Source organism: Dicentrarchus labrax, unplaced genomic scaffold (assembly GCF_905237075.1).
Source record: "Dicentrarchus labrax unplaced genomic scaffold, dlabrax2021, whole genome shotgun sequence".
In the NCBI taxonomy this organism is placed as follows: Eukaryota; Metazoa; Chordata; class Actinopteri; family Moronidae; genus Dicentrarchus; species Dicentrarchus labrax.
In genome coordinates, this window is record NW_026136760.1 from 72,501 (window position 1) to 92,572 (window position 20,072).

Genomic DNA, 20,072 nt, shown 5'->3' on the forward strand with positions numbered 1-20,072 from the left:
GACTCCAAGGTGCGTTTCATTTAAATCCCCCGCTCCCTCCGCGCTCCACCGTGTGACACCAAGGGCTGAGGGGAAGTGGAACCACTAATGAAACACAGCCTTTGATGATCCAGGCACAATGCATGCTGGGTAGATTATTGTCCCACGCGCTCTGATATATTAATAATAATAAAGTTTATTGATAGATCTGAACCACTGCAGTGTCTCTAACAGCCAGCAGGGGGCACTAACACTGATAGTATGGAGTCTTATAGAGATCAATAAGCTCAGTAAACAGTTTCCTGATGAGTTTCTGGTCTCAGTCTCTAGTTTCAGTCTTCTTCCATACAGCATGATGTTCATTTAGTAACTGATGGTCCCATTTGAGAGTAAAACAGACCATAAAGCAGGGTATGCTTTAGGGCGGGGCTACCTTGTGATTGACAGCTCATTCTCAGTGAGTCCGTCCAGCTCAACCAAACCAGAGCCCGTCTACCGAGAGCCTGGCCACTCTCTATTAAAGGAGCCTTTCACCCGTGGAAACATTAGTGTATATATATGTGGTTGAAATGTAACATACATTTTGAATTTGGTGCCTGTTTGATCGAGAAAAGACAGAAAGTGACTTTAGGGCGCATTTGTATTAAAGACAACAACTCCCACAATGCACAGCTCCGCAAGCTGCTCCCAGTAACAACAACAACAACGTGAATGTAAACCATTTATTTACAGAAATATATGAACAACAACAACAATAAATATGTAAACAATGACAGTTGTAGTTCCTCCTGAGCGTCCTCAACGTCTCGGTGCCGCAGTACTGGCCATCTGGAGCTGGATACTGTCGGAGAGCCTGCACCACATCAGCGGGTAAAACAACGCCTCCACCCAATCTCTCGCCTTGCAGGACCCATTGCAGAAAGGCTGTTAGGCGATATTGTCTACAAGACATTGAGCACACAGTTAGAGATACATGGTCTTTGTGTTCAGCGTGCCACAGTAGTTAGCAATGCAACTGCAAGCTGTTTGTGCAGTAAAGAAGCTAACGTTAGTTCAGTTGGCTGACGTTACGTATTAACCGGGAATAACTTTGTGATAATACTTGAACAAACTGTGTACATACATGCCACGTTGTTATAAGACAGAAACACTTTACAGTCAGACGTCCGTGTGTCCGTAGGCGCACAGCGAGAGCACAGACACCAGCAGTCCGCCCCAGCTCCAGCCAGTCCGGGCTCCTCGTCCGCGACAGGCAGGTCCTCTGCCTCGACTGCAGCAGCCTCAGACGCTGCTCGCTATACAGCGGCTCATAAAGGTAGCCTCGAACATCTGATATATACAGCGGCTCATAAAGGTAGCCTCGAACATCTGATATATACAGCGGCTCATAAAGGTAGCCTCGAACATCTGATATATACAGCGGCTCATAAAGGTAGCCTCGAACATCTGATATATACAGCGGCTCATAAAGGTAGCCTCGAACATCTGTATATACAGCGGCTCATAAAGGTAGCCTCGAACATCTGATATATACAGCGGCTCATAAAGGTAGCCTCGAACATCTGATATATACAGCGGCTCATAAAGGTAGCCTCGAACATCTGATATATACAGCGGCTCATAAAGGTAGCCTCGAACATCTGATATATACAGCGGCTCATAAAGGTAGCCTCGAACATCTGATATATACAGCGGCTCATAAAGGTAGCCTCGAACATCTGATTCCACCATCATTGATTACCACAGTCGTAACGTCTGGCTCCACAGCGCCTCCGCTCAGTTTCCAAACAAGATGGCGGTTATATTTTTTAGTCCCACCCACTGATCGGTGACAGGTCTGTAGCGTGAGTGGAACAACAAGAGGAAGTAGTGTTTGTAGTCTCACCTCCTCTACAGAGAGACTTCCTGCTTCCAATGACGCACAATGACCATTTATACATCACTGGAAACAGGAAGTGACACACTAACCTTATTTCTCCCTCTCAGGGGAAGAGAGGGAACGACGACCATTCAGAAATATGACTGTGGTTCTAATGACACAAAGCTTAATGCAAATGGGTGAAGTGTCCCCATAAGGTCCCATTGTACCGAACACTGGTTGCAGTTCCAGCAGAGGTCCACTGGGGGCGCTCTCCCATCAGTGCAGAATGAATGGGAGCAGATGGAGCTGATTGTGGTTGAGAGATCTCAGATGTGATTGTAGTTTTTAAAGTTCAACATGGGTTATAGGTCGAAAGCTGAATGAACGAGTTCTGATGTCCTTTAGATTTCTTACAGGACGAGTTGTTGTTGCCCATAACGCGCTAGCATTCTGCTAATGAACGCTGATTGGTCAGTGAAGGACTGATTATCGTTACGTCTGTGTCGAAGCACAAAGAGACTCGAGGCTCGCCGTAAAGCGGTATCTCTGTACGATGTGTGTGACGTCACTGACATTTTAAAGACTTTAAAGAAAATAAGTGACTCTAAAGAATCTAACACCCAGCAGTGTGTCATTACTCGACAAACACTGATATCCTGAGAGAAGAGGACTGTGAGGGTATCGCTCCATAGAGCTCCATTCATTCTGCTCTCATCCTGTGAGCGCCCTCACATGGAGCCAGAGGGGAACTGCAACAGCTCAGAACTTCTCTCATTATCAGACGTTCTCTGAACAAACTCAGCCGGGTCAACGAGCCTCTTTACATCCAGGTGAGTCAGCGTGAGAGCAGGTGACTTCCTGTCTGTGTCCGTCCTTCTCAGCTGAAGGAGCTCACCAACGAAGAAGAAGAAGAAGAAGGGGAGGAGGAGGAGGAGGAGGAGGAGGAGGAGGGTGGAGGAGGCCGTCGGAGGAAGAGGAGGCTGAGGTTCGGCTGTCTGCTGCAGCTCTCCTTCCCTCGTCACGGACAGACGACCAGAGCAGCAGCAGTGGTGGAGGACAGCTTCACCTGCACAGGTGTCCCTGAGTTTCAAAATAAAGTCCTTCTTAAGTTTCACAATAAAGTCCCAAGCTCTGAGCTAGCTAACGTCAGTATAGAATGATGATGCTAAGCTAACTCAAATGTTTGAGTCATTGGTTGCAGGCGTGGAGTTAGCGTGCTAGCGTTAGCGTGTGCTGACAGATGTTGTGTGTGCAGGTCCAGATGTTCTGCTACAGAAACGATGTTACCTGCACAGGATGGTGAGAGAGAGAGCGCTCGCCCAGGCCTTCTCTACAGTGCTGCTAATACTGCTGGGTAATACTGCTAATAATGCTAATAATACTGCTAATAATGCTGCTAATAATGCTAATAATACTGCTAATAATGCTGCTAATAATACTGCTAATAATACTGCTAATAATGCTGCTAATAATGCTAATACTACTGCTAATAATGCTAATACTACTGCTAATAATACTGCTAATACTACTGCTAATAATGCTAATAATACTAATAATACTGCTAATACTGCTAATAATGCTGCTAAAAATGCTAATACTGCTAATAATGCTAATACTACTGCTAATAATGCTGCTAATAATGCTGCTAATAATGCTAATACTGCTAATAATGCTAATACTACTGCTAATAATAATACTAATAACACTGCTAATAACACTGCTAATAATACTGCTAATACTACTGCTAATAATGCTAATACTACTGCTAATACTACTGCTAATAATACTGCTAATAATGCTAATACTACTGCTAATAACACTGCTAATACTACTGCTAATAATGCTAATACTACTGCTAATACTACTGCTAATAATACTGCTAATAATGCTAATACTACTGCTAATAACACTGCTAATACTACTGCTAATAATACTGCTAATAATGCTAATACTACTGCTAATAACACTGCTAATACTACTGCTAATAATGCTAATACTACTGCTAATAATAATGCTAATACTACTGCTAATACTACTGCTAATAATACTGCTAATAATGCTAATACTACTGCTAATAATACTGCTAATACTACTGCTAATAATGCTAATACTACTGCTAATAATAATACTAATAATACTACTAATAATACTGCTAATAATACTGCTGATAATGCTAATACTACTGCCAATAATAATACTAATAACTTTACTAGTAATACTGCTAATAATACTGCTAATAATGCTAATACTACTGTTAATAATACTAATAACACTGCTAATAACACTGCTAATAATACTGCTAATACTACTGCTAATAATACTGCTAATACTACTGCTAATAATACTAATAATACTGCTAATAATACTAATAATACTGCTAATACTACTACTAATAATGCTAATAATACTAATAATACTGCTAATAATGCTAATACTACTGCCAATAATAATACTTATAACTTTACTAATAATACTGCTAATACTACTGCTAATAATACTAATAATACTGCTAATAATACTAATAATACTGCTAATACTACTACTAATAATGCTAATAATAATACTAATACTACTGCTAATAATACTGCTAATAATGCTAATAATACTAATAATACTGCTAATAATACTGCTAATACTACTGCTAATAATACTGCTAATAATGCTAATAACACTGCTAATAACACTGCTAATAATACTGCTAATACTACTGCTAATAATACTGCTAATAATGCTAATAACACTGCTAATAACACTGCTAATAATACTGCTAATACTACTGCTAATACTACTACTAATAATACTAATACTACTGCTAATAATACTGCTAATAATGCTAATAATACTAATAATACTGCTAATACTACTGCTAATACTACTGCTAATAATACTGCTAATAACACTGCTAATAACACTGCTAATAATACTGCTAATACTACTGCTAATACTACTACTAATAATACTGCTAATAATACTAATAATACTACTACTAATAATACTAATACTACTGCTAATAATACTGCTAATAATGCTAATAATACTAATAATACTGCTAATAATACTGCTAATACTACTGCTAATAATACTGCTAATAATGCTAATAATACTAATAATACTAATAATACTGCTAATACTACTGCTAATAATACTAATAATAATGCTAATAATACTAATAATACTGCTAATACTACTACTAATAATACTAATACTACTGCTAATAATACTGCTAATAATACTGCTAATAATGCTAATAATACTAATACTGCTGCTAATAATACTGCTAATAATACTGCTAATACTACTGCTAATAATACTGCTAATACTACTGCTAATAATACTAATAATACTGCTAATAATACTGAAGTGATCTGCTGTCTCTGTAGGAAACGGTAAAGTGATGGTGGAGGTGAAACAGACGTCAGATCAGTTCCAACCTGAGGAGACTGAAGGAGTCCTCCAGGTAAACTCACCTGTGTGTGTGTGTGTGTGTGTGTGTGTGTGTGTGTGTGTGTGTGTGTGTGTGTGTGTGTACTGTGTGTGTACTGTCTGTGTGTGTGTGTGTGTGTGTGTGTGTGTGTGTGTGTGTGTGTGTATGTATGTGAGAGTGTGTGTGTGTGTGTGTGTATGTATGTGAGAGTCTGTGTGTGTGTGTGTATGTATGTGAGAGTTGTGTGTGTGTGTGTGTGTGTGTGTGTGTGTGTGTGTGTGTGTGTGTGTGTGTGTGTGTGTACTGTGTGTGTGTGTGTGTGTGTGTGTGTATGTATGTGAGAGTGTGTGTGTGTGTATGTATGTGAGAGTGTGTGTGTGTGTGTGTATGTATGTGAGTGTGTGTGTGTGTGTGTGTGTGTGTGTGTGTGTGTGTATGTATGTGAGTGTGTGTGAGTGTATGTGTGTGTGTGTATGTATGTGAGAGTGTGTGTGTGTGTATGTATGTGAGAGTGTGTGTGTGTGTGTACTGTGTGTGTGTGTGTGTATGTGAGAGTGTGTGTGTGTGTACTATGTGTGTGTACAGTGTATTCTCTCTCTCTCTGACAGGTGAATGAGTTTGCTGCTGATGAAGAGGATGATGATGATGAAGAGTGGGATCTGACTGTGTCATAGACACCCAGAAGATTGTGGGAAGGAGGAATCTGTGCTAACAGTGGTGCATGGTGGGAATCCTGAGCAGAGTTCATTTTGGTGTTTAATTAGTTCAATAAATCAGTTTGATTAATGAAAGTAGAACTGTGTTGTGATTGGCTGCTGGTGCTCAGATCAAACTGTGTTGTGACTGGCTGCTGGTGCTCAGATCAAACTGTGTTGTGATTGGCTGCTGGTGCTCAGATCAAACTGTGTTGTGATTGGCTGCTGGTGCTCAGATCAAACTGTGTTGTGATTGGCTGCTGGTGCTCAGATCAAACTGTGTTGTGATTGGCTGCTGGTGCGTCAGCTACAAACAGGAAGCACACAGAAACCTTTACATCTGACTTCTCCTCGCTTGAACTGGAAGTTGTTGTGGTCCAGCATCTTGCAGCAACGCTCCTATTTCTGCACCGAGGATCCATTAGATAATATATTATATTAGTATGTTATATTTTATATATTATTATTATATTAATATATAATTTACAGTAATAATGAGAGAGGAAGTGGGACTGTGTGGAACAGTTTTAATAAAACTACAGCAGAGAGTCACACTGAAACTTTATGTTTTTTCTTTTCTTTTTTTGCCTTCCTCTTCGTCTTCATCGCTGCCTTCTTCTTTATAATGTTGTTGATCTTTGCGGTCTGCTTCCTCACCTTCTCCTTCCCGGCTTCTGATAGGTTCAGACTGCCACTGACCACCAGGAAGTGCTGCACACACACAACAACACAATTAATGTCTGACCAATCAGAGCGCAGAGCTGCTGCTACACTGACTGTTACAGGCTTCCTCTGGGTCTCTGGACTCTGTTATAGTCCTCTGGGGCTCTGGTCTGTTATGCAGTATCAGTAGTAAGCAGACAGACTCACTTTGTGATATTCAATGTGTCCGTGAGTGAAGTCGACTTCTTTAGGAAGCGGGAGCAGAACTCCGTCATTAAACCAGCCTACAAACACACACACACACACACAGAGCATTTAATTATAAATATATTCAATTCAATTCAATTTTATTTGTATAGCGCCAATTCATAACAGAAGTTATCTCAGGACACTTTTCAAATAGAGCAGGTCTAGACCGAACTCTTTAAAACATTAATTACAGACCCAACAGTACCACCATGAGCAAGCACTTGGAGACAAGGGCAAGGAAAAACTGCCTGTTAAAAGGCAGAAACCTAGGACAGATCCTCCGGCTCTAGGTGGGTGGTCGTCTGTCTCGACCAGTTGGGGTGAGAGAGAGAGAGAGACAGAGAGAGAGAGCGAGAGACAGACAGACAGACAGACAGACAGACAGGTGCACAGCAACAACAGTATTGGCAATGGCAGTCAAGCAGGACCATGGCAGGAGGCTCCACCAGGATCGACAAGAACCTGCGAGACGAGAAAGCACAAGAACTCCGGGGAAGAAGTGAAGTTAGTAACATGCATTAATGGGACATGAATGAGTGCAGAAAGAGAGAGGAAGAGAGGAGCTCAGTGCACCATGGGAAATCCCCCAATAGTCTAGGCCTATAGCAGCATAACTAAGGGATGGTTCAGGACTCACCTGATCCAGCCCTAACTATAAGCTTTATCAAAGAGGAATGTCTTAAGCCTACTCTTGAATGTGGTGAGGGTGTCTGCCTCCCGAACCACAACTGGAAGCTGGTTCCACAGGAGAGGAGCTTGGTAACTGAAGGCTCTGGCTCCTGTTCTACTTTTAGAGACTATAGGAACCACAAGTAGCCCAGCATTCAGAGAACGTAGTGTTCTAGTGGGGTAATAGGGTACTATGAGCTCTTTAAGATATGAAGGGGCCTGACCATGAAGAGCTTTATAGGTGAGGAGGAGGATTTTAAATTCTATTCTACAGTTTATAGGGAGCCAATGCAGAGTAGCTAGTACAGGAGAGATGTGATCTCTTTTTCTAGTTCCTGTCAGTACTCATGCTGCAGCGTTCTGAATTAATTGGAGCGTTTTAATGGACTTATTGGGGCAACCTGATAATAAAGAGTTGCAGTAATCCAGCCTTGAAGTAACAAATGCATGGATTAGTTTTTCTGCATCTGTCTGTGATAGTATGTGTCTAATTTTTCTAATATTACGTAAATGAAAGAAGGCAGTCCTAGAGGTCTGCTTTATGTGGGTGTTAAATGACAAATCCTGATCAAAGATAACTCCAAGATTCCTGACAGTGGTGCTAGAGGCCAAGTTAATGCCATCTAGAGTAACTATATCTTTAGACAGTGAGTCTCTAAGGTTTTTGGGGCCAAGAACAAGAATTTCGTTTTTTTCTGAGTTTAACATCAGAAAATTGCAGGTCATCCAGGATTGTATGTCCTTAAGACATGTTTGTAATTTAGATAATTGATTAATTTCATTGGGCTTGATTGATAGATATAACTGCATGTCATCTGCATAACAGTGAAAGTTAATGGAGTGATTCCTAATAATGTTGCCTAAAGGGAGCATATATAAAGTAAATAGTATTGGTCCAAGTACAGAACCTTGTGGAACTCCATGACTAACTGTAGTATCTATTGAAGATTCATCGTTAACATGTACAAACTGCGAGCGATCTGATAAATATGACTTAAACCAGCTTAGTGCGGTTCCTTTAATGCCAATTTGATGCTCAAGTCTCTGTAAAAGAATATCATGGTCAATGGTGTCAAATGCAGCACTAAGATCCAATAATAGAAGTACAGAGACAAGTCCATTGTCAGAAGCAGTCAGAAGGTCATTATTAACTTTAACCAGAGCTGTCTCTGTGCTATGATGAACTCTAAATCCTGACTGAAAATCCTCAAATAAACTATTGTTATGTAGAAAGTCACACAACTCTTTGGCGACTACTCTCTCCAGAATCTTAGAGAGGAAGGGGAGGTTAGAAATCGGTCTATAGTTGGCTAAAACCCCTGGGTCAAGAGTGGGCTTTTTAAGAAGGGGTTTAATTACATCTACTTTAAAGGACTGTGGTACATATCCTGATAATAAAGAAAGATTAATCATATCCAGTAAAGAAGTGCCAATTAAGGGAACAACTTCTTTAAGCAGCCTAGTTGGGATCGGGTCTAATAGACAGGTTGATGGCTTCGATGAAGAAATGATTGAAGTTAAGTGATGAAGATCGATAGCAGAAAAACAGTCTAAATATATATCTAAGTTTACATTGACAGAAGTCCCTGAACTTGGAGAGCCACTGATAACTGTTGATGGCAGTTGGTGATTAATTTTCTCTCTAATAGTAATAATTTTATTATAGAAGAAGCTCATGAAGTCATTGCTACTTAAGTTTATGGGGATATGTGGCTCAATAGAGCTGTGACTCTCTGTCAGCCTGGCTACAGTGCTGAAGAGGAACCTAGGGTTGTTCTTATTTTCTTCTATTAGTGCTGAGTAATAGGCTCCTCTGGCATTACGGAGGGCCTTTCTATAAGTTTTAAGATTATCTTGCCAATTTGAGCGATATTCTGATAATTTGGAAGAGTGCCATTTCCTTTCAGATTTCCTAGCTATTTGTTTTAACTGGCGGGTTTGGTGGTTATACCAAGGTGCTAGTCTCCTATGTTTTAATAATTTCCTTTTTATAGGAGCGATAGAGTCTAATGTTGATCGTAGTGAGCCTGTAGCACTATCGACAAGATTATTAATTTCAGAGGAACTAAAGTTATTATAGGACTCTGTTAAATTCAGACATGGCATTGAATTAAACACTGAAGGAATCTCCTCCTTAAATTTAGCTACAGCACTGTCAGATAGACATCTGCTGTAGGAAGTTTTGCCTAATGGCTTATAATCTAATAGTATGAATTCAAAAGTTATTAAATAATGGTCAGATAGGAAAGGATAATGTGGGAAGACTATTAAATGTTCAATATCAATGCCATATTATAAAACAAGGTCAAGAGTGTGATTAAAACAATGAGTTGGTTTATTTACACTCTGACAGAAGCCAATTGAGTCTATTAATGATATAAATGCATTACTAAGGGTGTCATTGTCAACATCCACATGAATATTAAAATCACTTACAATAATTACTTTATCTGATTTAAGGACTAAACTTGATAAAAACTCTGAGAATTCAGATATAAAATCAGAGTACGGTCCAGGAGCGCGGTACACTATAACAAATAGAACTGGCTGCAGTGTTTTCCAGTTTGGGTGAGAAAGACTAAGAACAAGGCTTTCAAATGAATTATAATTTAGTTTAGGTTTAGGGTCCATTAAAACGCTCGAATCATATATGGCTGCCACTCCACCTCCTCGGCCAGTGCCTCGAGGAATGTGAGTATTAATATGACTGGGGGGTTGGATTCATTTAGGCTAACATACTCCTCGTGGGACAACCAGGTCTCAGTAAGACAAAGTAAATCAATATCATAATCTGATATTAATTCATTCACTAAAACAGCTTTAGAGGACAGAGACCTGATATTTAACAGCCCACATTTCATTCTCTCATTTTGTGCTACTGAGGAGTTAGTTTTAATTTTTTTATCAGATTTTTATGTTGAACTCCTCTTGTTTTTATTTCTTTAAATAATTTAGGTGGTCGGGGGACAGACACAGTCTCTATGGGGTTTTGGGTGGGTGACTGTTCTAAATTAAAGAGCAGAGAAGTGTGTAAGACAGCAGCTCTGCTTCCTGGTCCTAACTCTGGACTGTCAGGTTTCAGAAATAAACTTCGCCATATTCCAAACTAAGAGAGCCGCTCCATCCAAAGTTGGATGCATGCCGTCTCTCCTAATCAGACTAGGTTTTCCCCAAAAAGGCTTCCAGTTATCAATGAAGCCCACATAGTTTTCTGGACACCACCTCGACAGCCAGCGGTGGAATGACGACATGCGGCTCTATATGTCATCACTGGTCACATTGGGCAGGGGTCCAGAGAAAACTACGGTGTCCGACATTGTCTTAGCATAATTACACACCGACTCCACATTAATCTTAGTGACCTCCGATTGGCGTAAACGGGTGTCGTTACCGCCGACGTGGATAACAATCTTACTGTATTTACGTTTATCTTTAGCCAGCAGTTTTAAATATGATTCAATGTTGTCCGCTCTGGCCCCAGGGATACATTTAACTATGGCCGATGGCTTCCTATATGTGTATGTGACTCCTGTACATTACATTGTTGTGTGTAGTTCAAAGACTACTGTACATTACAGCGTTGTGTGTAGTTCAAAGACTACTGTACATTACAGTGTTGTGTGTAGTTCAGTGCAGTAGTACTCACTCTGAATGTAGGTTCCAACTTTATGAAGAACATATCTTTCAAGAACGAAGTTAACAACCAGCTTCTGCACAGAAACAACACACTATTATTATTACCATTATTATTGTTATTATTATTAATATTATTACTATTATTATCATCATCATTATTATTATTAATATTATCATTATTATTGTTATTATTTGTGTTATTATTATTCATAATATTATCACAATTATTATTGTTATTATTAATAATATTATTATCATCATCATCATTATTGTTATTATTTAAAGACATACTATGCAGGCTGTCGCTGTTTGTAAATGATGAACAGCTGGGACTGAATGTGCGAGTAAAGATGATTGACAGCGATTTTGTGTTTATTAAATAATAAATAAATAAAGAGTCCCCCGGGTCTGGTAAGAGCCATTGTGGACCTCAGTGTGGTCGGCTCTGGCGGCGCTCCACCTCTTTGACCATATTTGAATTATCCAGCCTGTGTTGTAGCTTCACTCTTGTTCAGTTGCCAGTGCAGGACAAAGATCGGCTCAAACTGGGTCCTAATCAATCAGCTGGACTGGACGTATAAACCCCTTCTTTCTGAAACTAGTGGCTCATATTATCTCTGCTCTGTCCAACCTGTCCCTGCAGACCAATTAAATCTCCCAGGACCAGAAATCGGGCTCTGTCTTCCGACTCTACACGAGACACCTCAGACCTGAACCTATATCCATATTGCCTCTCAAAGGTTCTGTAGAAACTGGTCAACAAACACCTGACCCACCAGCTGGAGTCTCACAACGTCTGTTCCACCATGCAGTCTGGCTTTAGAGGTGCTCCGGTGTGCCTGCCTCAGGGGTCCATTCTAGGTCCAAACCCTCTTCACAATATATCTAAATAATGTTGCTCATGCTGCTGTTCTCTCATCCACCTCTATGCTGACGACACCCTGTTGTATACATCGAGCTCCTCCCTGAACACTGCCCTGTCCTCCCTGCAGCTCAGTTTCAACAGTGAGTGAATTTGTCACCTCTTACAAATACCTGAGTATCTGTCCTGATAGTTCTCTCTTCTCTCACTGTATAAACTGTACACACTGTATATACTGTATAGACTGTATATATTGTATGTATTGTATATACTGTATATACTGTATATATTGTATACACTGTATATACTGTACACTGTATATATTGTATATACTATACCAACTATATATTGTACACACTGGTATTATCATGCTGCCTGTTGGCCGGGATTGTCACTGTCAATGAGAATTGGTTCTTGTTATTACTTATCTGGTTAAATAAAGTAGCTATAGAGATTATAATATGGGGTCTTATGGACTCACTGCTGGAGCCAGCCTCTGGTGGACGTTAGAGGAACTGTAGGTTTTGTCATTGCAGCCACGTAGTAAAATCCTGCATATTGTGCCTTTTAGCAGAGAGGTGCAGACACTCACTGTATTCTTACCGCAAATTTTCCTTTTGTGGTTTGAGGTCTGACTTTACACCTGAAAGAGAACAACAGTAATGACACTGTACAGTACTACACAGTACTACTGTCATATACAGCAGAGCATCTGAGGCGGGGGCTCCTACTCAGAGGTTTGAGAGAGCAGAATCAGACGGCGTCCAAGGATATCGACCTTCATGGCGACCTTACACATCTGGAGGAGACAGACAGTTTGGTTATTACTGTGCAGAAGAAGAAAAGAGTCAGAAATATCTAAAGTAAACAGGTGCATCTGTTCTGTTGGTTGTTTTTCTGGTTGTGTGTCTGTGTCTTTACCACAGGAAGAGCTGGTGTACGTGATTCAACTAAAGACTGGGCTTTGGCGTTCACTCTGACAGAAACTCCAGACTCGCTGATAGAGATGGTCGGCTTGTCAGTGAGCTGCAATTCAACAGGACCCTTCAGCAGGAAAGGTAGAAACATCACAGGTGTGTTATATTTATCTACCCCAAACCACCACAAAGAAACCCCAAACCACCACAAAGACACCCAAAACCACCACGAAGAGACGACAAACCACCGCAAAGAGATCCAAAACCACCACAAAGAGACTCAAAACCACCACGAAGAGACCCAAAACCACCACGATGAAACCCCAAACCACCGCAAAGAGACCCCAAACCACCGCAAAGAGACCCCAAACCACCGCAAAGAGACAAAAAAAACCCACAGAGACCCCATACCACCTCGAAGAAACCCCAAACCACCACAGAGACCCCAAACCACCACAAAGAGACCCCAAACCACCACAAAGAGACTACAAACCACCACAAAGAGACACATAAAAGTCCACAAAGAGACATTAAACAGGAGGTTGCTATGTTACAACTCGTTCACTCACTGAAGATTAATTCAGAAAGATAAAGATAAAATGCTTGGGATTGTTATGCAACATTTAAATGTTAATGGCACACTGTATTGTATTTGCCTGGATGAAAGTGTATTAGTCTGTCCGCTGTGTGTGTGTGTGTGTGTGTGTGTGTGTGTGTGTGTGTGTGTGTGTGTGTGTGTGTGTGTGTGTGTGTGTGTGTGTGAGAGGAGGGTGAGAGGAGGGGGTTTACTTGCCTTTGGAAGTCCCAGAACATTGAGAACACCGTTAACTATGGTATTGATCTGTTGAGGAGAACAGAGGAGGAGACCAGAGGAGGTGGCCAGAGGAGGAGAACAGAGGAAGAGAACAGAGGAGGTGAACAGAGGAGGGTAAACAGGATGAGCTGCTCATTCACTGTTACTGACACTCAGGCTTTTATTGTGAAGGTCTTCTCTGACTGGTTGTATCAAACCTGCTATTTCCACGGCAACCATAGGTGAAGGACTGGTGGTCTATCAAGGTTTTGTCAGGTGATTTCAGGACTTCTCACCTTTGGAACATCCAGCCGAATAGGTTCTGAGTTTTGGAGCGACTTGGCGATGTTTTCCAAGACAGAGTCTGGGATTCTGACGTTCACAGTTGCCATCCGGTCACTTCCTGTGCACATAGTAGCACGTTTATATCAACAGCCGTATACTCATTCATGTGTTCAATACTCAGAATAATCAATGCTAGTAATCTTCAGCAGTGGATACCACCATGTCATACATGAGACGTATGGCAGACCCACGCACTAGAGTGCACGTGACCTCCGCCCAGCATTTGGCAGAAGCTGCTGCTATTGTGGAAATCATTTAACCAAACTCGTCTGAGAGCGTAGGAGTATGGAGGGTGAGAACCGGTTCTCGATACATCGGAATGGTACAGTACAGATTAGATCACTTCCTTTTATCAATGACAGTTGAACATTGCACAAGCATTGCTTTCATTCTGTGTAGCCAGGTGGAAGTGGACTGTAGTTCTCTGGTGTGGATGGACAGCCCGATTATTACCCATCAGTTAAATCCTTTCTATGTGGCTGCTGTTCCTTTCTCAGCTTTCAGACGGGCAGTAAATCAGAGATCAGTGTAATTATTCCGTCTTTAATGGAAGGATCAGAAAAAACAACCCTACAACAAAGGCACGAAGACTTGTGTGTCGTATTAGTCACACTATCAGAGCCCAGATTCTCATAATTATCATAGCAACAAACAAAACAACTAAACCTCAACACATGTCACCCCTTCCCTAACCCTAACCCTAACCCTAACCTTGGGAAAAAGGATTTATCTTCCTAACCCTAAACCTAACCCTTCGTCACCCCAGACAGATAATATCTGAGGTTTCAACACAATCCTGAATACTTGAACCTGCTGCAGGTCTAACGCTGGACTCACCTGTGCTGGTTCAGCTGGGTGAGTTAATCACAGTGACTCTGCAGTTTTGACTCCTCGCTGGGGTCTAATATCATTTTCACTTTTACCAAACGCAGGAGGATGTGCGCAGTGTTAGCACCTCTGAAGGTTATGTGTTAATCAGTAATAGTCACACCTCTGGACACAGTCTTGTGTTGTGAACTAAAAAATAAATGAACCATGTACCTTGTTATCATGAACTAACGCAGATGAACACAGTGAAAGGATTTATAACGTCTGGTTTTAGGAAGTCTCAGAGTAAATGTGGCAGCAAAATATTAACCAGCACGAACAGTGAATTGACACGGAGACGATATTCTTTGACTGTTTTCTACCCAACAGAGCTTCAGGATTAGATCACAGATCATTAACAATGTTAATAAAATCACTCATAAATCATTTAACTGAATGATCTGCAGTTATCTGATGACAATCTGCTCTGTATGCAGTTTCTGTGTGAACTGACCTCAGATCAGTGGAGGACTGTCACTAACAACATTTGCACAGCGAGTTACTTTACTGGAGTATTTGTACTCTATTACATTTATCTGACAGCTTCACTACCGCAGAGTTCTACACATACAGCGCCTATATCATATAATGATCTGTGGTTGTAAATGAAGCTCCACAACAGTTTATACATCCACCAGTCTATTAATCAATGTGTGCATTAAATAATTCATTCATTCATTAAGTCAGTTAATTAATTAAATCCATTGACAGAAACTCAGTGGTTGACATCATTTTTCAGATCTGCTGCTTTTCCTTTGAATGATTGTAATAATTTTGCTGGAGCACTGCATTGAATTAAAGACAGTGAACATAAAGACTTACAGGGCAGAGGTCAGTCCAACAAAGACAAACAAATCCAGTCTGCAGAGGAAGATACAGCTACTTTTTTAAAGCTACTTTTTCCCTGTAAAATTTAAAATAGAATTTAAAATTCTCCTCCTCACCTATAAAGCTCTTCATGGTCAGGCCCCTTCATATCTTAAAGAGCTCATAGTACCCTATTACCCCACTAGAACACTACGTTCTCTGAATGCTGGGCTACTTGTGGTTCCTATAGTCTCTAAAAGTAGAACAGGAGCCAGAGCCTTCAGTTACCAAGCTCCTCTCCTGTGGAACCAGCTTCCAGTTGTGGTTCGGGAGGCAGACACCCTCACCACATTCAAGAGTAGGCTTAAGACATTCCTCTTTGATAAAGCTTATAGTTAGGGCTGGATCAGGTGAGTCCTGAACCATCCCTTAGTTATGCTGCTATAGGCCTAGACTATTGGGGGATTTCCCATGGTGCACTGAGCTCCTCTCTTCCTCTTTCTCTCTTTCTGTACTCATTCATGTTCCATTAATGCATGTTACTAACTTCACTTCTTCCCCGGAGTTCTTGTGCTTTCTCATCTCGCAGGTTCTTATCGATCCTTGTGGAGCCTCCTGCCATGGTCCTGTTTGACTGCTATTGCTAATATCACTGATATTAGTGTTATTATTATAATTATTCAATTCAATTCAATTTTATTTGTATAGCGCCAATTCATAACAGAAGTTATCTCAGGACACTTTTCAAATAGAGCAGGTCTAGACCGAACTCTTTAACATTAATTACAGAGACCCAACAGTACCACCATGAGCAAGCACTTGGCGACAAGGGCAAGGAAAAACTGCCTGTTAAAAGGCAGAAACCTAGGACAGATCCTCCGGCTCTAGGTGGGTGGTCGTCTGTCTCGACCAGTTGGTTTGAAAGAGAGAGAGAGAGCGAGAGACAGACAGACAGGTGCACAGCAACAACAGTATTGGCAATGGCAATCTAGCAGGACCATGGCAGGAGGCTCCACCAGGATCGATAAGAACCTGCGAGACGAGAAAGCACAAGAACTCCGGGGAAGAAGTGAAGTTAGTAACATGCATTAATGGAACATGAATGAGTGCAGAAAGAGAGAGGAAGAGAGGAGCTCAGTGCACCATGGGAAATATTATTAATGTTATTATTACTACAGTTACTATTATTACTATTGTCACTGCTCATTGTCCCCCATCGTTGAGGGCGCCTGGTTAGCTCAGTGGGTGGAGCTGGCTAAAACTTTATCTTCATCATTAAACCTGCAGTGTGCAGTCTCTGCCACCAGGGGGACGCTCACATCAGAACTATAAGAAACAGGAAGTGTGATTAGGTGGTGAAGCAGCGTGGCATCATGGGAGTTGCAGTCAGCTTCTCCCGGTTAGGATTCAGTGTTCATGGTTCAGGAGGTTTGTACACACAGAGGTCTTGATGATGATGATGAAGATGAAGGTGATGATGATGTGTCCTAACGCTGAGCTGTGATTGGTCAGCTGGTTGGGACCTTATCCTGTTACTTTGCATCAGACACACGTTCATTCTTCTGTAATCTGTCTCATTTTCATACGCTCACATTGTGCCTCAACCTGCTCTTATTGTTCAGCACAGGAGAGACACATTGAGACCAGGTCACTCAGGGGGGTTAGGACTCAGGGTCTAGCACTCATTGGATCTCCTACAGTGGATATAATCCGTCTACACACTCCTGTTAAATGCTGTTTAATAACCTGGTTGCATTAGTGTGCACAGCCTTAAACTGGCACCTTTATCTGTCTATTAACACATTCATCCTTTCACTACAGACACATTCACCCTTTCACACACATTCACCCTTTACTAAAGACACATTCACCCTTTCACTACAGACACATTTACCCTTTTACTACAGACACATTCACCCTTTTAACTACAGACACATTCACCCTTTCACTACAGACACATTCACCCCTTTACTACACACACATTCACCCTTTCACACACATTCATCCTTTTACTACAGACACATTCACCCTTTAACTACAGACACATTCACATCCTTTAACTACAGACAGATTCACCCTTTCACTACAGACACATTCACCCTTTCACTACAGACGCATTCACTCCTTTTACTACAGACACATTCACCCTTTAACTACAGACACATTCACCCGTTCACACACATAAACCCTTTCACACACATTCACCCTTTTACTAAAGACACATTCACCCTTTCACACACATTCACCCTTTGACTACAGACACATTCACCCTTTCACACACATTCACCCTTTTACTAAAGACACATTCACCCTTTCACACACATTCACCCTTTCACACACATTCACCCTTTTACTACAGACACATTCACCCTTTCACTACAGACACATTCAGCCTTTCACACACATTCCCCCTTTCACTACAGACACATTTACCCTTTCACACACATTCACCCTTTCACTACAGACGCATTCACCTTTTCACTACAGACGCATTCACCTTTTCACTACAGACGCATTCACCTTTTCACTACAGACACATTCACCCTTTCACTACAGACACATCACCCTTATACACACATTCACCCTTTCACTACAGACACATCACCCTTATACACACATTCACCCTTTCACTACAGACACATTCACCTTTTCACTACAGACACATTTACCCTTTCACTACAGACACATTCACCCTTTCACACACATTCACCCTTTCACTACAGACACATTCACCTTTTCACAACAGACACATTCACACCTTTTACTACAGACACATTCACCCTTTCACACACATTCTCCCTTTCACTACAGACGCATTCACCCTTTCACTACAGACACATTCACCCTTTCACTACAGACACATTCACACCTTTTACTATAGACACATTCACCCTTTCACTACAGACACATTCACCCTTTCACTACAGACACATTCACATCTTTTACTACAGACACATTCACCCATTCACTCACTGATGCATCAGGAGCAATTCAGGGTTCAGTATCTTGCTCAAGGATACTTCGACCGTGGTAGGAGGAGCCAGGGATCCAACCAATATCCTTCCGATTAGGTTCTGCCTCCGAGCCACAGCCCTCTTCAGATCACCCCACAGGTGGATCCAGGTCTGGGCTCCGACTGGGTCAATCCAAAACCTTCATCTTCTTCTGGTGAAGCCATGCCTTTGTTGATCCCACCGCTGCCAGAAACCTTTCAGGGCGGCAGTAGCTCAGTGGGAAGGGACTTTCAAGCACAGACCCACCGTATGGAGTGTGGGCTAGTAGCTGGAGAGTTGCCAGTTTTCACCTCTTGTGCTCTGCCGAGGTGCCCTTGAGCAGGGCACCTAACCCCTGACTGCTCCCCGGGCATTCAGTCTGCCCACTGCTCCTATGTAGGATGCAGAGGCCAAGGTTCATTTCATGTATGTAAAAGTGCTGTAAATGGTGCATAATGGTGTATATATACTGTATATATATACTGTGAATATGACAATAAAAAGACTTTCCTTCCTTCCTGTCTGGATCAATGCTTTGGGTCGTTCCTCTTCCCCTTCCTCTTCAGCCTTCTAACCTGAAGGTTTTGTGCTAAAATTGAAACTGGAATTTGGAACTCCTCCACCTTGAATCAGGCCCCGGTTCCAGCTGAAGACCACCATGTGTCACACTGGGTTTGGTGTTCTCTCGGTGATGTGTTCAACCTTGGTTTCATCAGACCAGAACACATTTTCTCTTTTGGAAGACTTCCTGTATTACCGGGCTTGGATGTTTTTATCGGTAAGAAAACCCAGACATTTGGAGAATACAGGAGATTGTTGTGTAGCACACAGATCCTTTAGGGCTCTCAGAAGCCTCCTGGACCAGGTTTCTGGGGGGAGGTCCAGGTTATTGTATGTGTTTCACATTAAAGGTGGAAAAAGTTCTGACGTCATTTATCTTTGTTTAATTCTTCACTGTTCAATGCAGCAGACTGAGTGAGGAGGAACTCACAGTGTCCAATGTCCTCTGCTGCCATCCACTGACAGAGACCTGCTCAGAATGTTCTGGTAATGTTCTGAAAATGTTCTGGTAAAGTTCTGAAAATGTTTTGGTAAAGTTCTGAAAATGTTCTGGTAATGTTCTGATAATGTTTTGGTAAAGTTCTGATAATGTTCTGGTAATGTTCTGAAAATGTTCTAGTAATGTTCTGATAATGTTCTGGTAAAGTTCTGAAAATGTTCTAGTAGTGTTCTGATAATGTTCTGGTAGTGTTCTGATAATGTTCTGGTAAAGTTCTGGTAATGTTCTGGTGAACATTCCTCCAGGTGAACT

At 41.4% G+C, this 20,072-nt stretch overlaps 3 protein-coding genes across 4 annotated transcripts in view; 2 read left to right on the top strand and 1 right to left on the bottom strand.

Annotated features, from left to right (window-relative positions):
• Positions 1-6,061, top strand: part of rdm1 (RAD52 motif containing 1) — a 9,600-nt gene extending 3,539 nt beyond the window's left edge. For both annotated transcript variants that reach the window (XM_051393661.1, XM_051393662.1), the window contains exons 5-8: positions 2,722-2,914; positions 3,096-3,194; positions 5,221-5,297; positions 5,873-6,061. In XM_051393661.1, coding sequence (XP_051249621.1) covers positions 2,722-2,914; positions 3,096-3,194; positions 5,221-5,297; positions 5,873-5,938 — 435 coding nt within the window. In that variant the 3' untranslated portion in view covers positions 5,939-6,061. The remainder of the gene's footprint in view (positions 1-2,721; positions 2,915-3,095; positions 3,195-5,220; positions 5,298-5,872) is intronic.
• LOC127359670 (uncharacterized) overlaps positions 1-20,072 on the top strand; it is a 60,215-nt gene that overhangs the window by 18,007 nt on the left and 22,136 nt on the right. The gene's annotated exons all lie outside the window — the stretch shown is intronic.
• On the bottom strand, positions 6,418-15,062 carry LOC127359674 (uncharacterized). The gene is made up of 9 exons (XM_051393669.1): positions 14,931-15,062; positions 14,045-14,151; positions 13,749-13,796; positions 12,960-13,082; positions 12,770-12,837; positions 12,642-12,681; positions 11,187-11,250; positions 6,830-6,906; positions 6,418-6,670 (listed from the first exon to the last, which is right to left on the bottom strand). The coding sequence occupies exons 2-9, from the start codon at positions 14,138-14,140 to the stop codon at positions 6,509-6,511; spliced, it is 678 nt and encodes a 225-aa protein (XP_051249629.1). The 5' UTR covers positions 14,141-14,151; positions 14,931-15,062; the 3' UTR covers positions 6,418-6,508.